The 20,352-nt window shown below is 43.8% G+C and overlaps 1 protein-coding gene across 1 annotated transcript; it reads left to right on the forward strand.

The window, feature by feature from the left end:
* The first annotated feature begins 820 nt into the window (after positions 1 to 820).
* Positions 821 to 12,390, forward strand: NXNL2 (nucleoredoxin like 2). The gene is made up of 2 exons (XM_006277570.4): positions 821 to 1,151; positions 11,777 to 12,390. The coding sequence occupies exons 1-2, from the start codon at positions 850 to 852 to the stop codon at positions 11,943 to 11,945; spliced, it is 471 nt and encodes a 156-aa protein (XP_006277632.1). The 5' UTR covers positions 821 to 849; the 3' UTR covers positions 11,946 to 12,390.
* Positions 12,391 to 20,352: the final 7,962 nt, after the last annotated feature.

The following is a 20,352-nucleotide window of genomic DNA, read 5'->3' on the forward strand; positions in this document are numbered from 1 at the left end:
ATAAGGGCCTTGTTGCACCTTAAGCTGTGAGCCACACAAATGTTGTTGAGTCCTAGTGCTTGCTCACCCCCTTAACCTAGAAACCTTCTCTGAGCGCCCCCCACGTGCACAGCTGCGACTTGACACTAGAGGCCTGGTGAGTAAGGGCAGGACTAGGAGCTGGAGCTGCCAGTTGCCTCTAGGGCAGCATTTCTCAACCTGTGGGTCACGACCCAAAAGTGGGGGGAAGGCCGAGTGGGTGGACATGGCGGATTTGGCAGCGGGGGTGGGGGGGGCCGAGCAGCTGGACAGGAAGCTGGCGGCAGCGCGGAGTCGTTGTGGCTGCTCCACCTGCCTCCCCAAAGTGCAGGGCCTGGGGTGGTTGCCCTGATTCGCTCTTCCCCCCATCCCAGGGCAGCCCAGCCTCCCTCATTTCTGATTGCACGACCGAACCCAGCCCAGCCCAGCCGGCCTCAGGCAGGGCCTGGCCTAGAGCCTGGTTTGTACCAGGACCCACTTGTAAACGTCTAGGGCCGGTCAGGACCCATTAAATAATTTAAGTCAAAAACAGCCCCCTGGCCCTGCGGGTGCCCTCACTCCCAGCCTGCTGCCTGCAGTGCGTGGGGGGACGTTGGGCAGGGGTTGTGGGGGGGATGGGAAAACCCCAGAGTTTTCTCCTTTAAAGGAGACGCCATGGTTGATCCATGTTTCTCAAAAGTTTGCTCCCGACCCTCGCAGATGTCCTCGCCACCTACGTCGGGGTCGTGGCGGCGGGCTGGGGGCGGGGGTGTGGCCGTGCCGCGGGGCGGGGCGGGGCGAGGCGAGCGGCGGCGGCGGGGCCGGGGCCGGGGCCGGGGCGGCTCGGGCGGGATGGTGGACGTGTTCAGCGGGAGGCTGCTGGTGAACAAGGAGGGGCAGCGCGTGGAGGCGGAGGCGGCTCTGCAGAACAAGGTGGTGGGCTTGTACTTCTCGGCCGCCTGGTGCTCGCCCTGCCGGGACTTCTTGCCGCTGCTGTGTGACTTCTACAGCGAGCTGGTGGAGGAGGCGCGCCCGCCCGCGCCGCTCGAGATCGTCTTCGTCTCGTCTGACCGCAGCGCCGAGGAGATGGCGGACTACATGCACGCCATGCACGGCGACTGGCTGGCGCTGCCCTTCCACGACCCCTACAAGCAGTGAGTGCCCGGCCCCGCGCCTTGCTCCTGCCTCCGAGCCCGGCAGCGTCCCGGGGCAGGGGGCAGGCCCAGACCCTCTCCAGACGTCGCTGCCCCGCCTCCCCTGAAAACCCCTGGCCCTCGTTCCCCCCGCCAGGTCCCCACATGCCTGAGGGCAGGCTGAGGTGATCCTGCGTGTACCCTTCAAGTCCCTTCCCAGGAGCCTCTGTAACAGCAGAGCTGCTCAAACCCGGATCCACAAGCTGGATCCCTCTGGATCTGACAGCTAGATCTCCCCTGGATCCAACAGCTTGATCCCCCTGAATCCAGCAGCTGGATCCCCCAGATCTGACAGCAGAATCCCCATGGATCTGACAGCTGAATCCCCCAAGTTCTGACAGATAGACCCCCTCCCCTTGGATCCAGTAGCTGGATCCCCAGATCTGACAGCAGAACCTGCTTGGATCCAACACCTGGATCCCCCTTGGATTTGACAGCTGGTTCCCCCCAGATCCGACAGCTGATTCCTCCTAAATCTGACGGATCCCCTTGGATCCAGCCAACATCTCCTTTGAGCTCCAAGCCCCCTAGTTCTGCCATGCAAACAATCAGAATCAGATGTAGGTGGTGCATGGATGAGCACCAAGATGCAAGTTGGACACACACCTCTTGTACAAGAAGACATCTGGGTCCTACTGCCTTTAGACACCCTGATGCTGCAACTGCACTTGTCCAGCATCAGTTCCAGCTTGAGCCCACTGATATTTTGCCCCAGTCACGCAAACGTCATTATCTAAATAGGGAATGGATTTAACCATTTCTGTTTAAAATATAGACCTCAATGGGTTTATACGAACTCTGTCTTGTGTATGTATGTGTACAATAATATTATATACATATAATAATGATGTGGAAATGGGAATTTTGAGTGAGAAGGGAGCAAAACTTGCAGATGAGTTTATTTGTTAGTCCAGGGATGAGTCTGAGGAGCTTCTGGGAAAGCCAGAGAAGCTAGCTGAATGGGCAATATGATGGCGAATGAATTTAAATATTGTAGAGAAAGTTTGGAACTACTCATAGACTCGAAGGAGCTCTAACTCTGGAACTGACTGGGGTGTCACTGTACTGTACATAACTCAGTGAAGGCTTCTGCATGGTTGGGATCACAACATTTTAGGGTGTTGTGTTAGGATGCAAAAAGAACAAGACAGAAAATACAGAAAAAATATTATAGTAACTTTATAAAAATCAATGGTGCAGTCTCACTTGGAGTACTGTGGGTTGTATGAGTCACTCCATCTCAAAAAGGGCATTGCAGAATTACAGAAGGTTCAGAGAAAGGTGGCAAAATGTAGATATTAGTGGTGTTAGTCTGAAGTCAGTTGGAAGGCAGGATAAATATCCACCTTTATAGATTATACATGTACCTTTATGTGTCCATAAAGATGCATATCTGCCCTGCTGTCAAAATGTATCAGCACAATGAAATTCATGATTTGATATTGAAAGGACCCTAACTGCTTCCCTTTGAAAAGAGAACACCCAACAGACATGTATAGATAAAACAAAGAACAGTACATAGAGAAGGTAGGTCTGGAAGTTTTGTTCTCCCTGAGTCTACACGAAACGCTTAATACCCACTGGGCTAATTCTACTGCGCATTAGGGCAGCTGGCAAAAACCATGCTAATGCACAGTAGATTAGTACAACGAGCATTAAGCATCGCACAAAAAACGTTCGTCTGCACTAATGCGCAGCAGTTTTAGTCCAATGTGTATTAAGCGTCACACAAAAAGCACTGATCTGCATTAATGTGCAGTAGCGCCAATTATGACGCATTAAGTTAGTACCTGTTATTACTAACTTACAGGTAGTAAAATTAATGCACCATAATTATGGCACATTAATGACCATGTAGGCACACCCCCTGTTTCATAAGAACAGCGAGAAGAAATTCGTCAAGAGTGGAAGATGGTAAATTCAGAACTGGTAAGGACAAATATATTTTCACACAATGTATAATTAGGCTGAGGAGTTCCTTGCCACATAATGCTATTAAGAGCAAGAACTTAATATGATGTGAAAAAGGATTGGCTAATAATAACCAGAATTCATACACCCAAAACTAACAAATGTTAAAGGGATATAAAAACTCAAACCTACTGGGAAAATAAGGATTGATGAAAGTTACTCAGCTTTGCATTCAAAGTGAAAGTAAAAAACTCACTTTTCACTGAAAATAGGAAAAATATTGAGGAAAAATTATCTGTGAAATAGAATCAGCTTTTTTTTCCGACCCAGCTTGACTGTCTAATTTGTCTGCTGTCCCATGTCATAATAGTTTGTTACCTTTAAAAGCTATAGGTTTGAGACTCTATTTAGGTACTTAGGGCTTTGTTGGTCAGAAAAATCAGCCTTATTTAAAAATAAACTTTTTCGTAGCATTTTGCCATGTTTGCTGGATTGTGGCAGCAACCTTTTCAGCTTTTTATAATAGTCCAAGGTGCTTTTGCTAGTTGACTGGTTTCTATAATGTCTAATGAATTACAGTGGCTAAGACTATTTGTAGTTGGGCTATTTGAAGTCTTCTGTGTTTCATGGGTTGCAGGGAGCTTTAACACTTCTCTCTTATATCTAGTAATAGTATGAGACACTTCCACTTAGGAGGTTTTCAAGGTAGTAATTGAAATGGAAAGTTGAGAATTTTGAGAACAGAATTCATGCAGCTTATTAAACATTTTAATTGCTAACTTATTGACTATAAAAACTAAAATAAATGAGGCTGTTCCTCTTGTTAGGATAGCTATAAATTTTAATACTTTTCCCAGTCATCTATTCAGAATAGATGAATGGATTTTATGATGAACCTCTACCAATTGCAAGCTGCAGAATGGCTTTAATCTTCAGGGTTGAAGTCCTGGCTTTATTGAAGTCAGTGGCAGAACTGCCAATGTGGCTTTCTCCTGGTGAGTTTAATTGACATATTGCTTAAAACTGTTAGCAGCTGGTGAGTTGTCTCCACAAATGCTCCCAAGACTACAAACAATACTTAGCAATAAATTGTTATTTAAAAAGAAAATGCCTCTACTGTAGAGAAGGTAGTTACTGGGTACATCTACATGTTCAATTAGTGTGGCGCAATAAACTCTGGTGCGAACAGCTCCCAGGTGCAGCATCTACATGTGTGTCTGGGACCACAGCAGTTTGAGAGTGGGAAGAGCAGCATCAGGTTGGCAGCAGGCTTGTGGGGGGGCAACCTCAGGCTCTGGGTCACTGCGTCAGGTAGCGTAGGGGCTGGCTGGGGCACAAGCATGTGCAAAGAGAGGAGCTGTGTGGGTAGGCAGCAGGCGGGGGTCTGGCCCCCTGCTGCTTGGCTGACTGAGCACAATTTATGCCTGGGTCAGTGTTTCACGTGTGTTTAGTTGCAGTTATTTTAGTACTATCTTACAATGGAGAAAATTATTTTGCTGGAGTCTAATAGCATCGCACGTGTAGACTGTGATGCTTTACACCACAGCAAATTAGTGTGCTGCGTAGTTAAGTGCATGTGTAGATGCACCCACTGTATGGTAACAAGTGGAAAACTTACAGCAGGTTTCTTGTTCATTCTTCCCTTCATCCGACACCAGTGCCTTGCAGCTTTGGAGAAGGGTGTTGGGGCAGTAATAAGGTATCATGAATGCAGCATCCAACATTTACATAGTAGATTATTTGACTGTATTCTAACAGCATTAGTGCAGTAGAACCTGATTAAAGAAAAGACATTTCACAATCAGGAGAGTGAAACTCAATTAAAAGGATTTTATTTGCTCAAATGAATTGAAGTAATTTGGGACTTGAACTACAGGCAGAGGTTAGTACAAAAGAATTCAGACAGAGAAAGCACCGCTGCCTTTGTTATGCACAGAATGCCTGCATAAGTACCGAATAAACCTGGACAGTTGTTATGGATGGACCACATTTTGCAGGTGAGGACCATTCAGTTGCATCTAGAGGTGGTATCTCTTTAGAGGGAATAGTGTCCTTTTTTGTTTATTACTGGTCCTTTCTTTTTCTCCTTGTTTTTTGGGTTTTTTCGGGGTGCAGGGGAAAAGGGGGTAAACTAGTTTGAAGCCTGCTGTCTTAAATTAGACATAAGCCCTTTGGGCAGGGATTTTCTGTAGGTTAGTATAGTGTCTAACACAGTGCAGCCCCATTCCTGTATAATGATAATAATAATAATGATTATAATAATTAACATAATTTTTTTATATTGTGGTGTATATTTGTGTAAATGGATGGTCTTGGAAAATCAGCTGCTTTTGCACATTAATTGCAGTCTATATAGTAAGTTTTCCCACACTACAGTGCACTTTGATTTTGAGCCAGAAAGTGGCCATCTCTAAGCATGAGTAGTTCGGTTCTACTTATTGTGTCCTAAATCAGTGTACCAGGGCTATCTGCAGCATGTCTGCTGATGCCTCAGCTCTGCCCTGCTGTTCATTTTACAGTGTGAACATACCTGTAGTGTATTTTCATGGTTGTGAGAATCAAAGACAAAGCAGGATCTCAAGCATACCTCCGAGATTTGCATTTGAACCATTTCCCTGAGGTAGGGCTGCACCCGTACTGATTCATGCAGTCAGCGGCACAAGCAGCAGAAAAAAAACCCCCTGATCAGATGTTTCTCTTGTTGCTGTTAGCATGAACTTGTGATCCTAGGGGAGAAGAATAAAGACAAACAGAAGGGAAAAGAAGCAAATCAAGGAAGGGGGAGGGGGAGGGGGGCATAGCAGATGGAGAGGGTATGATGTGTAAGCGAACCATTGTGATCTAGGCAGGCAGACTTCAGCACCTGTGTGGAGCCCAGTTCACTCAGTATCACACCCTGTGGGTTCATAATGTCAATCTTAGTATAGGACTGTTTTCTTTGTTATTAAGTCACCTCTTCCCTCTCCCAGTAGGTCTGAGATTACTGAAGCAGTTTAGTTAGCCTCTGGAGATGTATGCACTCCTATCTGGCAATTCCCTCATGCCATTTTATAGACCAGCATTGACTGACTCCATGTTCTGCCCTCCTTAACTGGTGTTAAGGATCTCTAAGATTCAAAACCTTTGGGACGAGGAAAGTGGAATCCCTAAAGATCCCTGAAAAAAAGGGAAAACTAATTTAGATTTGGATTTACGTGAAGCTTCTCACCATGGCATGATGTCAGTGTGTGGGAGAAATAGCAGCGTCTGAGGCTGGGACTAAATACATAAGAAGAAGGGTGAAGGGAGGATTGTTTAATTTTAGAGATTGACCTCGTAGCTGAAGGAAACTCAGAAAAAGAGTCTCTCCTTTCCCTCTTAGAATTCTAGACTCTCTACTGCCAGTTAATTTAATTAAATTTGGATGTGCTTGCACATATGCCTGGTAATATTTAATGTAGGAAATCTTTGAGTTTGTTGCATGTAGACAAATAGCATAAAGAACCAATAACTATGGGGCATGGTATTTACTGTAAGCAAAGATTAGCAAGACTGCCATTGTTTACAAGAAGAGCTGTCCTTTGAGTTATAGGTCCCATTCTCCTAGTGGGAGATAAATATATCATGTAATTCCCTGTGGTTATGTATTACAGTGTATATCATGTTAGTACTCCCATTAACTTTGTAATTCCTGTGAGTGTATTAGCTATATAGTTAAAAGAGCAGAAAGTAAGTAATGGCTTAAGTCCTTTTTTGCTGCCGTTTGAATTAAACTATGAGCTCATTTTTCATTATAGTTCACTTTAATCGCAGGTATCCACTGAAGGCCTTGGTGTAATGAATAAAGCACCAGAAGATACAAAGACAGATAGCTGAATAAAATAGCTTACGCAGCGAAAACAGTGATTAATGATGAAACATCTTTGTCATAAATATCTACAGCCAGTTTACTAAATTGATGCAAATGCTGCATGGCACATTAACTATGTTTGTAGCCTACAATCTAGTCAAGTATACATTCCAGAAGTTGATAAAATCTTCGTAAGCCCTAAAAACATTGAACGGAGCATTACTTTTTAATTAAAAGACAAAGCATTTTAACCATAAGCTAAGGTGGCTACTTAGCTTTAAAGTTGAATGGTCCAGAACCAAATAATGTTGCCTAAGACCATCAAGGATTTTAATTTATAGATCTGAGCAGTTAAGGGAATGTTGGTACAAATAAAATATCTTCATAGCCCATACAAATATTTCAATTTATAAATATTTTATTGCAGATTCTGAAAACAACATTTTCTTCTCCCACTTCTCTACTCAGTTTAAGACCCCAAACTGTCTGCTTATACACTGTAAACCTACTTGTAACTGTTGAGCCTGTAGAATAAACATTTTTCCATGTGGACTGCATAGTCTTGCAAACCAGCATCCAGGTGCTGCGTATGAGCCAAAACCCCGACTAGAAAACTCCTTCCAGTTTACCTGCTTATTTTTAATCAGTGCTGTTGATGTCTGGTCTCTTAAATACGCAAGGCAGAGACCCTCTACTTCTTGACTTTTCTCTGTGGGCCAGATTCAATAATGGAACTGGGCACCTACAGGTGAGGCTCTGCAACGCCTACATTTGAGACACCTGACCTCTTGAATAGAATACAACACTCAGTGTGAATTCTAACACTGTGTATGTGGAAAGTTGCCTCCAAGAGTAGTCCAAAAATAGCTGCATGCTGAGCAGGGACTTTCCTTTTGCAAATAGTAGGACAGTGGTTCTCAAACTTTTTTTTTCGCAGACCTCTTGAAAATTGCTGAGGGTCTTGGAGGGCCACTTAAACTTTTTTTCTGTTCTGCAAATAAAGCACACAACTTATATTTTAATATTAGTAATCTTATCTTTCTAATGCAATGGATGTGCCTGTTTTTTTTCAGCTAAGTTCTGGGAAGTCGGGTGCAATGTTCGTCAGCTTTAGCCTTAGGTCACCTTTCTGTGGACCACCTGAATGGAGCTCGCAGGCCAGTGGTGGTCTGCAGATCATAGTTTGAGAACCTCTGCAGTAGGAAATACTGACCATGAGGGTGCATCTGAACTTCAGGCCCTCTCTGGAACTTAGGTTTGTGCAAGGGGGAGGATGCAATGCCTGGAACCCATCCCTGCGCATATATGCTGTCATGTAGTCTTTGAAAGAACTAACTAGGGCTCAGTTTTTAAAAAAAGCACTAGCACCATCTTTTGTCTAAGACTTTCCCAGGAAGCTGAAGCCCTAGGTTCTAGGCCAGGGGTGGGCAAATGGTGGATGGGGCCAGTTTCCACGGAGACCCCAACAGCATCTGCACCATGATAGCTGGAGGCCAGGGTTTCCGTGGAGACCAGCCCCAGCAGCACTGGCAGGGTGCGGAGCTGCTCTGGAGCTGAGCTGGGATCTTGCAGCCATGGCACCATGGTCCAGAGCCAGGGCAGAGCCATGATCTGCAGCCTGCATGCTTCAGACAGGGGCTTGCAGGGAGCAGGTTGCGGCTCTGCCCTGGCTTCTTGCAGCGGTGATAGTGTGGTCCAGAGCCAGGGCAGAGCCACAAACTGCTGCCTGTGTGCCCCTGCCCAGAGTATGCAGGCTGCAGACCGCAGCTCTGCCCCGGCTCTGGATCACGCTGTCACCTCTGCAAGATCCTAGCCTGGTTCCACAGCAGCTCCCCACCCTGCCAGGCACCCTGCCAGGCTGCTAGGGCCAGTCTCCATGGAAACCCCTGCCCCACTCTATCACAGTGTGGCTGCTGCTGGGGTCTCCATGGAAATTGGCCTTAGCCACTTGAGCAGGGTGCTGGGAAATGGAGTCCACTGCCAGCCAGATCTGGCTTGCGGGCTGGACTTCACCAGCCCCTGTTCTAGGCCCTTCTCAACCTGAAGAGATTCAAATCTGCATTTCCCCCATTCAAATCCCAGCTCCAAGCTACCAGACTTTAGATCAGTAGGGCCAATCTTTTTTGTAGGCACATCACAAATTAGCCACACACCTTCCCTGGGTGTTACTCTAACCCTCTTCCTCTGCTCAATCTGCTGCTTTGCTTTTTGTTCCCTACTCTGCTTACTGCCCAAATTCCTTCTCTGCTTCTCTTGCTCCCTCCTTGGTCTCCTGCTGTGGTTTCTGCTCCCTGCCCTATCTGTTGCTGTGCTGCCGCTCCCCTCCATGATCTGCTGCATGCCACACCCAGAGACTGTCCATGCCATTGGTGCCATGGTTGACCACTCCTGTTATAGTCCATGCTGGGTCAGAGTACCCCCTACCCCTCCTGTTGAAGCTGAGTCACTGTTCAAAAAAGGAGGGCAGTTCATGGGGCTAGAAAGAGAATAAGCAAGCAGGAGCAGGATTCTCTAGGCTAGCAGGTAACTTTTATATTGAGGAAAAGTCATGGGTTCCAGGCCTTGCTTCCAGGACTGTTTATGCATTTGCTGTAAGTATAATATAGTATAAATTAGAAGTATAAATAATAAATTAACGCAATCCTTCTCCCTACCACAAAGAACAAATAATCCTGACAGTATAGCAGACCTTGAGATCAGGAATTAGACTCCAAGACTCCGACTTCTGGGGCACATCTTACTCCCTCCCTACTTCTGGGGCACAAGAAGCTAAATGCACAGTAGAGTAATTCTACTGTGCATTAATGTCACTAAAAATATGTGCTCTGCTGCGTAGTAGTAGTAGCACCGGTTACTGCACATTGAGTTATTACAGGTACTAAACTTAATGAGCAGTCACAATGGCGCATTAATACACATATAAACATGCCCCTAAAGGAGTGCCCTCACCACTAAGCTATAGAGTTTAGTTCTCTTTTCTTACTTTCTTTCATAGCCTCTGTGCACACAATTATTTAAGTAATGGTATGACCTGAGGGTGACTGAATGTTTGTTTCCTTCTACATAAATGTTCATTGCTATAATATTAAATGCTTGTGTATAGTTAACTGTGACATTTAACGTTATAGGTGCATTTCAGCACTACGCTAATGACCTTAACTTAAATAAAGGTAATTCAGTCCTATTTCTGCTAGTGTCTGTAGCTTAAGTTTAGGGGCTACTGAGAGAGCGTAAGATTTCTGCAGCATTTCTGCCACTGGTTGCTTCTCATGTTGGGATGTTGGCAGGGTCTCCAGCTGCCTTCCTGACTCTCATAACAAGGAGGAGGCATGCTGTCACTGCTCTGCAAAGCTTTCAAGTTCTGCAGAACAAGTGGCTGGCAAGGTTCTTTGAGTAGATGTGATATATTTTATTAGACCAGCTGAGTAGTTGGAAAAAAGTTCTTAGCAAGCTTAGACCAACATGGCTACAACCAAAGCACCCGCAGAACAAGTGTTTTCCTACCTTCTACCATAGTTTCCTTTCACTACCTTTTCTTGCCCTTGAAAGTTGTGCAGGGAGACGTGAACAAGTTTAAAAAGGGGAGAGGGTGGGAAAAAGTGAGGAGGGAGCTTTTTCTTTTATCTTCTCAGTACAGGGAAAAAAGTATTGATCCTGTTCCCGCCAAAACAACCCTTGGCTTCTGAGCAGCTGTTCTTCCCCCAGAGGTGTCTCTTTACTTCTTTAGAGAAGAGGGAGCAGGAGGTCACAAAAGAAGCCTTCAAGTGCCATTATAATGCAGCAGCAGAGACAACCCAACTTTGATTATATTGAGAGAAAGATGGAATGGGCATTAATTGTACTGAGGAGGAACTAGCATAGGTTTTACTGATGGAGCAATACTAGTCCAAGGAGGCAGCCTCAATCCATCTGGCTGTTAATCCTTCACAAGAAAATACCCGCCACACAGTTGTAGAGTTTGGTGATACTTTGTATGAAAATGCATATATTTATAAGACCACCTGTATGCCCTGTGTCTCTAAGTAGTATAAATGTAGTTTGTTTTGGGGAGGTTTGGGGTTTTTTCTGGTTAAAAGGACAAAGGTGTGAATTTCCTCAAACATCAGATGATTTCTCATTAATTTAAATCTTGGCCCCCTGTACATTCCCATAAAAACTGAAATACACTGTCATTTTGGCTAAATTTAAGAGAGTTATTAAAGTGTGGCCTCTCCCTTTTCTGATGAGGGATTTTTGCAAATATTTCAGTGAGGAATGTAGCGTCTTGCTAATTTAATAGGTCTGCATCAGGAAAAATGAACCATCCATCATTTCATAATGCAAATTTTAGAAATGAAAACTCTGTAGATGAGATCCTTATCTGTTCCCCAGCAATGATTCACATAGTAAAAGGACTGGAGCAATATAAAGGTGTCCCATGAGCCCTGATCCTGGCTAGGGGAGGAGTTCCCCAGAGCAGACACTGTAAAAGGGGGCTATGAAATTGCCTTAGGACTTCCTTGTAAATCTGACAGATATGCATAATGAGTGAGTGTGGTGCACATCATGCTGTACAGACACTATCCAGTGCTGTAGCCCAGAGGGTAATCCCCAAAACACTGCTGTAACTTGGACAGGTTTCCAAATTACACCAGGGTGTCAGAGGTGCCCTTTCAATTTTGAAGTTAAAAGTTGACTAAAAGCCATTGTATGCTTCCCAGTACAATGAAGTTCTGTGCTTGCAACTCTGAGACTTTTACTCCTGCTTTTCAATTTGTTTGCCCAGGGCATTCTTTGTAAAAAAACTTGAAAGTTTGCTGAAGCATTTTCTTATAGTGTGTTAAATTTTTTGTTGTTTTGTTTCCAGTGAGCTGAAGAAGAAATACAATATAACAGCCATCCCCAAATTGGTGATTGTGAAGCAAACTGGAGAGGTCATTACCGACAAGGGAAGAAAACAGATCAGAGAGAGAGGACTATCTTGCTTCCGAAACTGGCTTGAGGTTGCTGATATCTTTCAGAATTTTTCTAACTGAGCAAAAACTCAGGTACAAGCAAGACCAGAAGGCAAAGCATTGTGAAGGAACTTGCAGAATTCCCAAACTAGCACTGCATTGCTTGGAACAAAGGGAAGGAGGGTGCGTTATTCCACCTTTCTTTGTGAGCAAATTTTATTTTAGCCCAGATTATAGAAGACCAGAATATGCCAGTAGCTAAATAGGGGTCAGGAAAAAAATATGCACTTAGTATTCTATTCCCGTTGTCCTTTTTGTTGTATTTAATTTGAATACCAAAGCATTCCTAATAATACTTAGAATGGTAGCCCCGTAAAATCTATGCAAATGTTTTATTTTTGTAGATCTGTACAGGTAAAAAGAATACATATTTTTCTTGATAGAGATTTTCTGGTGATTAGCATGTAATTCATATTTATCAATACAACGTAAGTATATTTGCTTTAATAAATAATTATTTATGGAAGTATATCTTTAAATAGGTCTGTTTTTTATGTCATACTGCAATCTAATGGGCAGTGATATGGTTCATAATAGGTCACACACCAGTTTTTGTCCCAACTTTTTTTTTCTGTGATTGGGGTAATTTTATTTTGTATGTTTTATGAAAAATGTTCCTCTTTGCCTATCCCAGGCTTTTTTTTTTAATTTAAAATCATAGTATGAGCCAGTGTCTCCAAAATATGATCAGACAAAAGCCTTTGGGTAGACGTAATATCTTTTATTAGACCAACTAAATAGTTGCAAAAAAAATCTTCTTTTCAAGCTTTTGGGCTCCCATCTCTGATTTCTCCTTTGCCAAATAAAACTTCTTTTCTACCTGGGAGAACTCTTACCATCTTTGATTTCTCCTTTACCTGATAAAGGGTAAGTTAGCCCAAAAGCTTGAAAAGAGAGATTTTTTTGCAACTATTTAGTTGGTCTAATAAAAGAGATCACCTCTCGCAGAGTTTTATCTGCCTATGCCCTTAGACCAACACAGCTACAACCAACATCCCTGATACATGGAAGATATTGTATTTTGCTGTTTGAAAAGGAACCTGCATAACGTGAGGAAGAAAGAAGCCAAATTCAACATCCTGCCTGCCAACTAATACTCCCCAGGTACCTTGAATGCTACAACCATTTCTGCTCCTCATTTGCATTCGCACAAAGCATTTCTTTACAAAACTTGCTTTTTCTACCTGGGAGAACCCTTGCCATCTCTGATCTGTCCTTTGCCAGTTGGAGCTTCTTTTCTACTTGGAAGAATTCTTACCATCTTTGACTTCTCCTTTGCCTGATGAAGGGTGTGTGAGCTCAACAGCTTGCAAAGAAAAAAAAATGTTTGCAACTATTTAGTTGGTCTAATAAAAGATATCACCTCTACCCAAAGGGTTTTGTCTGCCTGTGCCCTTAGACCAACACAACTGCAACCAGCATCCCTGAAACAAGTTATGATCAGGCTTTCTAAAGTACATTGAAGCTCTGTTTGTGAGCTTAGATTTGGGTAGGTGAAGAGGAGGTAGAAAGAAGAAAGCACAGAAAATAAAGAGTGAGAGAATGCAACTTGCAAAAGATGCATGGCCATGTTAAGCAGAAGTAGATATCACTGGCCTGAGTCTCCTACCATTTTTATCAAAGGATATTTTAGCTTTATAAGCATTTCTTCTCAAGTTTGTCTCTGCAAAACTGGTGAGAGAGAGGAAGCTGGCCTTAGATGTCTGATTTTTGGATGAAGCATAGATGTGATAGGGGGTGAGGAGGGGGGTGTGAGAAAATATTTAATATATGAGAGTAAGTGTTTAATATTAATATTTAGTGATCCTACCAATTTGTCGGGGCCGAGGGGCTGTGGCCAGCAGCCCGGGCACGTGGGCCGGGGAAAAGGTCGGCACGGCGAACTAGAATTAGGCACGGACGCGTAGAGGTTGATTAAAGATTATTTTACTTACACTGTAGGTGGTTGCGGTGCAGGCAGGAAAACTTTCTTGAGTTGCAGTTACAAAACGAAAACAAAACTCGAACAAGACCCGCAGAAAACTCGAGCCTCTTGAAACACGAACAACACCCGTAGAAAACTCGAGCCTCTTGAAACAACCCGGACAGAGCTCTGGATACATACACACGAAGTTTGCTAGGCTCCGTGGACCAACCGAAAGCGCGCAGGGAAGGGTACATCGAGGGATTAGGCGGTGATGGGGAGAGGCTAGAGGTTCATCAGGCCCCTGTATCCTCCTTTAAGGCACACACGGAGTTTGTTAGACTCCACAGCGCGCTTAGAGTTCTTCACGAGATGGATATGAAGTTCTCCTCCTCCAACTTGGGCGGAAACTGCTCAAGCCTCTTATACGGCTAGCAAGCCAATCGCTAGCCGCCACGTGGGAATAATTTAGAAACAGCCAATAATGGGAAACAAATTTACATACGGGTGTGGCGGGAACTCCTTTGCACCGGGGTTTTCTCTATGCAACTGAGAATTGCACTGTGCAAAGAAAGCTCCATGTGGCGGGAAATAATTCTGCAGTGCCGAAGCACACACAAAATCATACCCTTTGGGTCATGACACAATTCATTTTCTTGTAATGGGGAAAAGAAAAGTTTCTCTCCCATTAGGAGGATCGTATCTAGGCCGAAAAATAAGTCAAGAGAGAGTTACTCCAAAGATACTGGGCTGAAAAACAAGTAATATTAGATTAGTGAGGTGGTAAATATATGTTGTGTGTCATAGGCTCTCATGGCCGTTTTCAAAGTGACGTAAGGGGATACTGTAGAGGTTATCTAATTTTCACTATCTAGCAATATAGATAATTCACAGGTGCACTTCTAAAACATTGTAAGCTAGATATGAATTTACTGGAAGACTTATGTGCAGTACTTGCCTGCTATTCTGGGAACAACAGATGACAAATATACTTGAAGTAGCAGTTCAGCCAACAATGAAGAGAGATTAATAGAAATGTTTCTGCTCCTCAAATATACTATATTCCAGGCAACCGATTATCTGTATATAACTCAAGAGCAACAGATACCAACTATAGCTTAAAAAAACTTTGGGTGTCTTTCCCAGTTGTTTAATATTCAGTAGATCTGTCTAACCATTTATGTTTATGCATATATGTGTGTGTTTGTGTGTGTGTATATACAACGTGGGACTTTCATGTGTGTGAGTGTGTCGTGTGTATCTGTCTGACTTAAGCAATATACACACAATGTGTATACTACACACACATTACACTACACACACAATGTGGGACTTTCATATATGTATGTGTGTATCACATATATGATAGATGTATGTATGTATGTCTATGCATACCATGTATGCCTATGCGTGTGTGTGTATACACATATATACAATGTATATACACACACACACACGAACCACCGGAGGAGGCATAGGGGGCACATGCCCCCCCTGCCGGATTTGTTTGTGGGGCAGAGGCAGGTTGCCCGCTGTGGGCTTGGGGCCAGGGGGCTGTACCAGCCTCTTCCCAATGGCGGGGCTGGGCTGGGGATGGGAGCATGGTGGGGTCAGCTGTGTGGGACAGTGGCGGCGGTGTGGGAGGGGTGGCTATGGCAGGGGCTATGGGGAATTTTGGGGTGACTATAGCCCCACAGGCCCTCCCCTAGCACTGCCCCTGCTCGGGGCACTCCGCTCTGCTGCTTTTCCCTCGGGAGTCCTGCGTTGTGGGGCGGGCAGGGGATGCGTGACCAGTGCGGGGCTTCTGAAGGAAAGGCAGCAGAGGAGAGTGCCCTGAGCAGGGGCAGTGCTAGGGGTGGGCTTTTGGGGGCTATAGCCACCCCAACATTCCCTGTAGCCACCCCTCTCAGCACTGCTGCTGCCGCCATCCATCCCGCGCAGCTGAGCCCACCCTGCTCCCAGCCCTGGCCCAGCCCCCACATTGGAAAGAGGCTGGTGCAGCCCCTGGCCCCCAGCCTGTAGCAGGCAGCCTACCTCCACCCCATGCACAAATCTAGGGGACCACATGCCCCCCTTGCCTTCCCTGGAGGTGCATGTAGCAGCAGGGAGCCACACACCCTCCTCACCCTCCCACACCCCCTCAGTGAGCTATCTGCAGCTCCATTCCACTCCTGGCCCTGGGGTCCCATTCACCACCCTGGCTGGGTAGTGCCTGCCCCTGCCCCATTCCCTCCTTCACTGTGGGGGCTTCTATCTACCCCCCCCCCACTCCCTCCTCCCACTGACTTATGGGCAGGATGCTGCTTTCCAGGCAGCCAGGCCGCATTCCTGGCCACATGCATGCATATGGCTGTGTGCATGCATGTGGTATTTATTGGTGACATTTATCAGCTACATAGGCCAAAAAAAGCTGGTAGCCAATAATATTAATTTTCCTTTTATTGGTGCCGATCTCATATGCAACTGATATATTGCTGCACCTCTAATATATATAATTCCCTCAAGTATTTATTCATAGGGAACTCAGCTTATTGGTGTCTTATACTTGAAATCATGGGCTTTCCACTCCAATTTTGCTTTAAACCAAAGCTTAATAGGTCTTCCATCCCTCCTTTCCATTGTAAATGCCATAAACATTAATTAGTAGCCAGACTCCTGTCTTGATGAAAAGGAAAGATACTATGTTCATATATGGTTATATGTTGTAATGTGAATAAACACTGCACACGGAAAAGAAAATTTGCCAAAAAAAACAGCAGAGAGGAAGGTGAACTGCATCTGCCTCTGCTGCATTGGGCAAGATATTACTCCTTATTAGTATCTGACTTACGGAGCAAGTCACTTAGGGCACAGCATGCATAAAGCAATATCCTGCAGCCTTTAGTTACTAGACAGTTTATAGAGAAACATTTCACTAGAAAAAGGCAAGGCCTGTATGCTGAAGCATTGTGAATTGATCCATAATATGATTTTGAGTAAAATGAAGTAGCATTTATCTTCATACAAATGAATGCTGTAAGCTCTCTTGTGACCATGGAATGTATCATTTGGGGAAAAAGTAAAAGCACAGAAGCATACAGGAAAAGACAGATGGATTCACTAATGAAGTAAACAATATCAATGCAAGTGAAACCAGTGTATCGCTGCACCTCTTGCTCATCTTTCATTAGCTAACATAATACCCTAAAGGTTCAAACTCTGCTGTACTTGTAAGCATTCTTTTCTCTTTCTTAAGAACCTCTGCTTTGGATATATTGCATAGAATTTTAGTGGAAAAGGTGTTAATAAATGCTTTGTTATATTAGTTATATTAGTAAAACTAATTAGTTATATTAGTAAAACTTTATCTGAAAAATTTTTCAGCGTTGATGCTATAGTTTGATCTTCCAACAAAGAACTATTTGTCTTCTATTTAAGAAACCAAAAGGAATGATAACATAATTACTTTCTCTAAAGGTATCTGAAACTCAGATACTTCACCTTCCTCTCTTTGGCAATGTCACCTGACATAGTGAAACATAGATTTCTAACTCTTGAGGGTTTTGTTTTCTTTGGCACCTAAAGTCACAGCAAGCTATTCATGTTTAATCACCAAAACCATATTTCAACCATACAAAACTTTTACTGTCACAGATTCCAAACTCTTGGCTTCCCTTGGGGATTAATTTATGTGTATGTTTTCTAATAAGCAAGTCATTCTGCTGTGCAGAATCCACTCATATTTCTGTCCCATATTTCCCTTGTCATATCATCATTGCAATTGGTTAGGATTGACTGAAATATAAAAACAGACATTTGGAAATTAACAAAAATGCAATGGCCATTATATATGTTTATTAAAGCTGTGCGAAGCTTTAGTCACTGATTCAATTCGGAGGAGATTCGGCCCAATTCAGCGGCTGAGTCTCCAAATCTGAATCGAATCAGGAGACCCATTAATCTATCCAAATCAAATCAGAAGCCTCCGACTTGATTCGCAGAGATTCGACGATTCAGCCATAGACAAGCTTTATGTTTTTTCTACATATGTCAAGGTACCATGCACGGCTTGTGAACACTGAGATGGTGGGGCGGATGGAATGTCCCATGGGAGCGTGGGGTGGGGGGTCCCCCACGTGCTTGATGGCGGATCCCTCTGCCCCCAGCTTAGCAACTGGTACTTCCTGGGTTTGGGGGGGCACCTGGGGTCCCCCTGTGGCTGATCACCAAGCTGGGGGATGCAAAGGACCGCGCCCCCACACTCCCATGGGACACTCCATCCACCCCACCATCTCAGCGTTTACGAGCCGCACCTGGTACCTTGAGGTATGTAGAAAAAACATATAAAGTGTCTATGGCTGAATCGCTGTTTCTCCAAATCAGAATCGAATCTTCAGATACAGCTGAATCAAATTAGGACAGTGATCCAAATCAGTTAATCGAATCACTGTCCCCTGAATCGGGTTGAATCCAAATACGAATCGAATACTGCCCGCTTCACACCCCCCTAATATTTATATGTGGACAGTTATTTATACAAGTAATCCCTCAAAAACAAAAAGCTGGAATGAATAAGATAAATTTATTTCCTAGGAATGGTTAAAAATGTAGCCCCCAATCCAGAAATCACTTAAGCATGCACTTACTTTAAAGTATTTTCTTGAAGTCAGTTGATATTAAGCATGTCCTTAAATGCTTTTTTTAGTAGGGATGGATGTAAGTACATTGTTTATTTAAGCAAGGCAAATAACTATGTTTTCTTTAAAAAAAGGCTAATTGTCATATGTTGTCATTTGAAGACTGCTGCTGGAGAAGATTTCCTCATTGCATTTTAATCTCATAAAAATTTGTGTACCAAAATTTGGGCCAAGTTGAAATTTAAAGTATTCCTAGAGAAAGAAAATATGTAGTTGTTGGCACTGGATTTATGACCCAGCTACCTTGTGGACCCAAACCCTCAGACAGACCACAACTTCTCTGTTGAATAATAAGCAAAATTTATTGATACACAGTGATAGCAGATAAGAATAATGCAGGCAAGGCAACCAAAATAACCCACCCCGATTCTATATCTACCAGTCCTAGGGCTGTTAGAGGGAAGGTACATCTGACCAGTGCACGAGCTTCAACCTGTGGTTCTTTGTTGAATGTTACATGTCAGCAGCTTGTAGGTTGAGAGCTGAGGCCCACAGTGGGGTGGGTGAGACAGGTTGGTGGTGTGCCCTCTGTCTATGGTGGCTTCGGTTTACCCTTTTAGGTACCCTTTGCTGCTATGAAATCCATCCTTGTATTCTTCTCCTCCGATGACTCTTCATGCCCGGGCATCATTGATTGGTTTCCCTGTGGTCATCCCTGTCCACATTCTGTTCTGTCAGTATATTCCTTTGTTCCAACAAACCCATCACATGCACACATCTTAATTTGGTCCATCTACCAAAACCGGAAATCCCAAGGGCTCTGCAGCTGGCTACTGTGATCTGACAACTATGCTGCAGAGTCCCTTATCTCTGGGTACACTGTTCATGTTATGGAACACTGTGGTACATGTCTTCAATTTCCCAGCCTGTGTGTCTGCTGGCTTCAGACACAGTGGGCCTTGAAGGAAACTTTGTCATAAACAGACTTTTTGACACCAATTAACCCTTGCCATTGCCCTGGACCATTGTTCTAATGCAGTATCTACTTTACCTACAAGCCAATTCCCAAAATCCAAACCTCTAAATATCATTTTCTAGCCATCAGTAGTCAAATGAAAATAACCCAGGAAAGAACTGCTAAGGAGAGTCAATAGCTTAATAGTATATTTCCTTCCTTTTTTTCTGTATGGCTTTCAGTCTGCTTCAAAATGGTCCATAAGGAAGCAAAGTAAAGTAGTGTATAATGAAAGTGGAGAGTTTCTGTCAAAACAGCAATTTATATAAAGGAGAATGGAAAGAGAAGAGTAATTTATCTACACACAGGAGAATACAAACCAAACATTTCTTCAGTCAGTCTAACATTTTCCCTTCTCTAAAGGCAGGGCTTCATAGACATAGCTGAAAAGTAGTGCAGTGCATCTTGGCTCTATCCCTCTACTGTCCCAAAAGAAGGACAAGCTTGTCCTTGCATCTTGTCAGATGTTACTGATGAAGTAGGCTGTAGCCTATGAAAACTCGTGCTTCTCTGAATGAGTTAATCTATAAGGTGCCACCCTGCCTGTTGGCCTTTTGTATTACTATGGGATCATGCAGCTGTAACCTTTAAAGTGTAACAGCTGATGTCACTCTGGAGCAGCCACTCTTCTTTTAAAGCAGTTAAAAATACATTAGTAGTAATAATAGTATATATACACAGAAGTCTATAAATTACTAAGGGCACTCTAGCTGTGCCTTATAAACTTTACCAAAAGTCGTGCTTCAGATCAAGGTAAGTTTATTTGTTCTGGCTACCAAGATTAATATCAACTCTACCTGGTATATGCATTGTAAAAACTCCTATATTATAGACTTCAGAAGGGAGTGGTACAATACTCTATATTTATACTTTCACATTACTGTAATTTTTTTG

Source organism: Alligator mississippiensis, chromosome 3 (assembly GCF_030867095.1).
Source record: "Alligator mississippiensis isolate rAllMis1 chromosome 3, rAllMis1, whole genome shotgun sequence".
Taxonomy (NCBI): domain Eukaryota; kingdom Metazoa; phylum Chordata; order Crocodylia; family Alligatoridae; genus Alligator; species Alligator mississippiensis.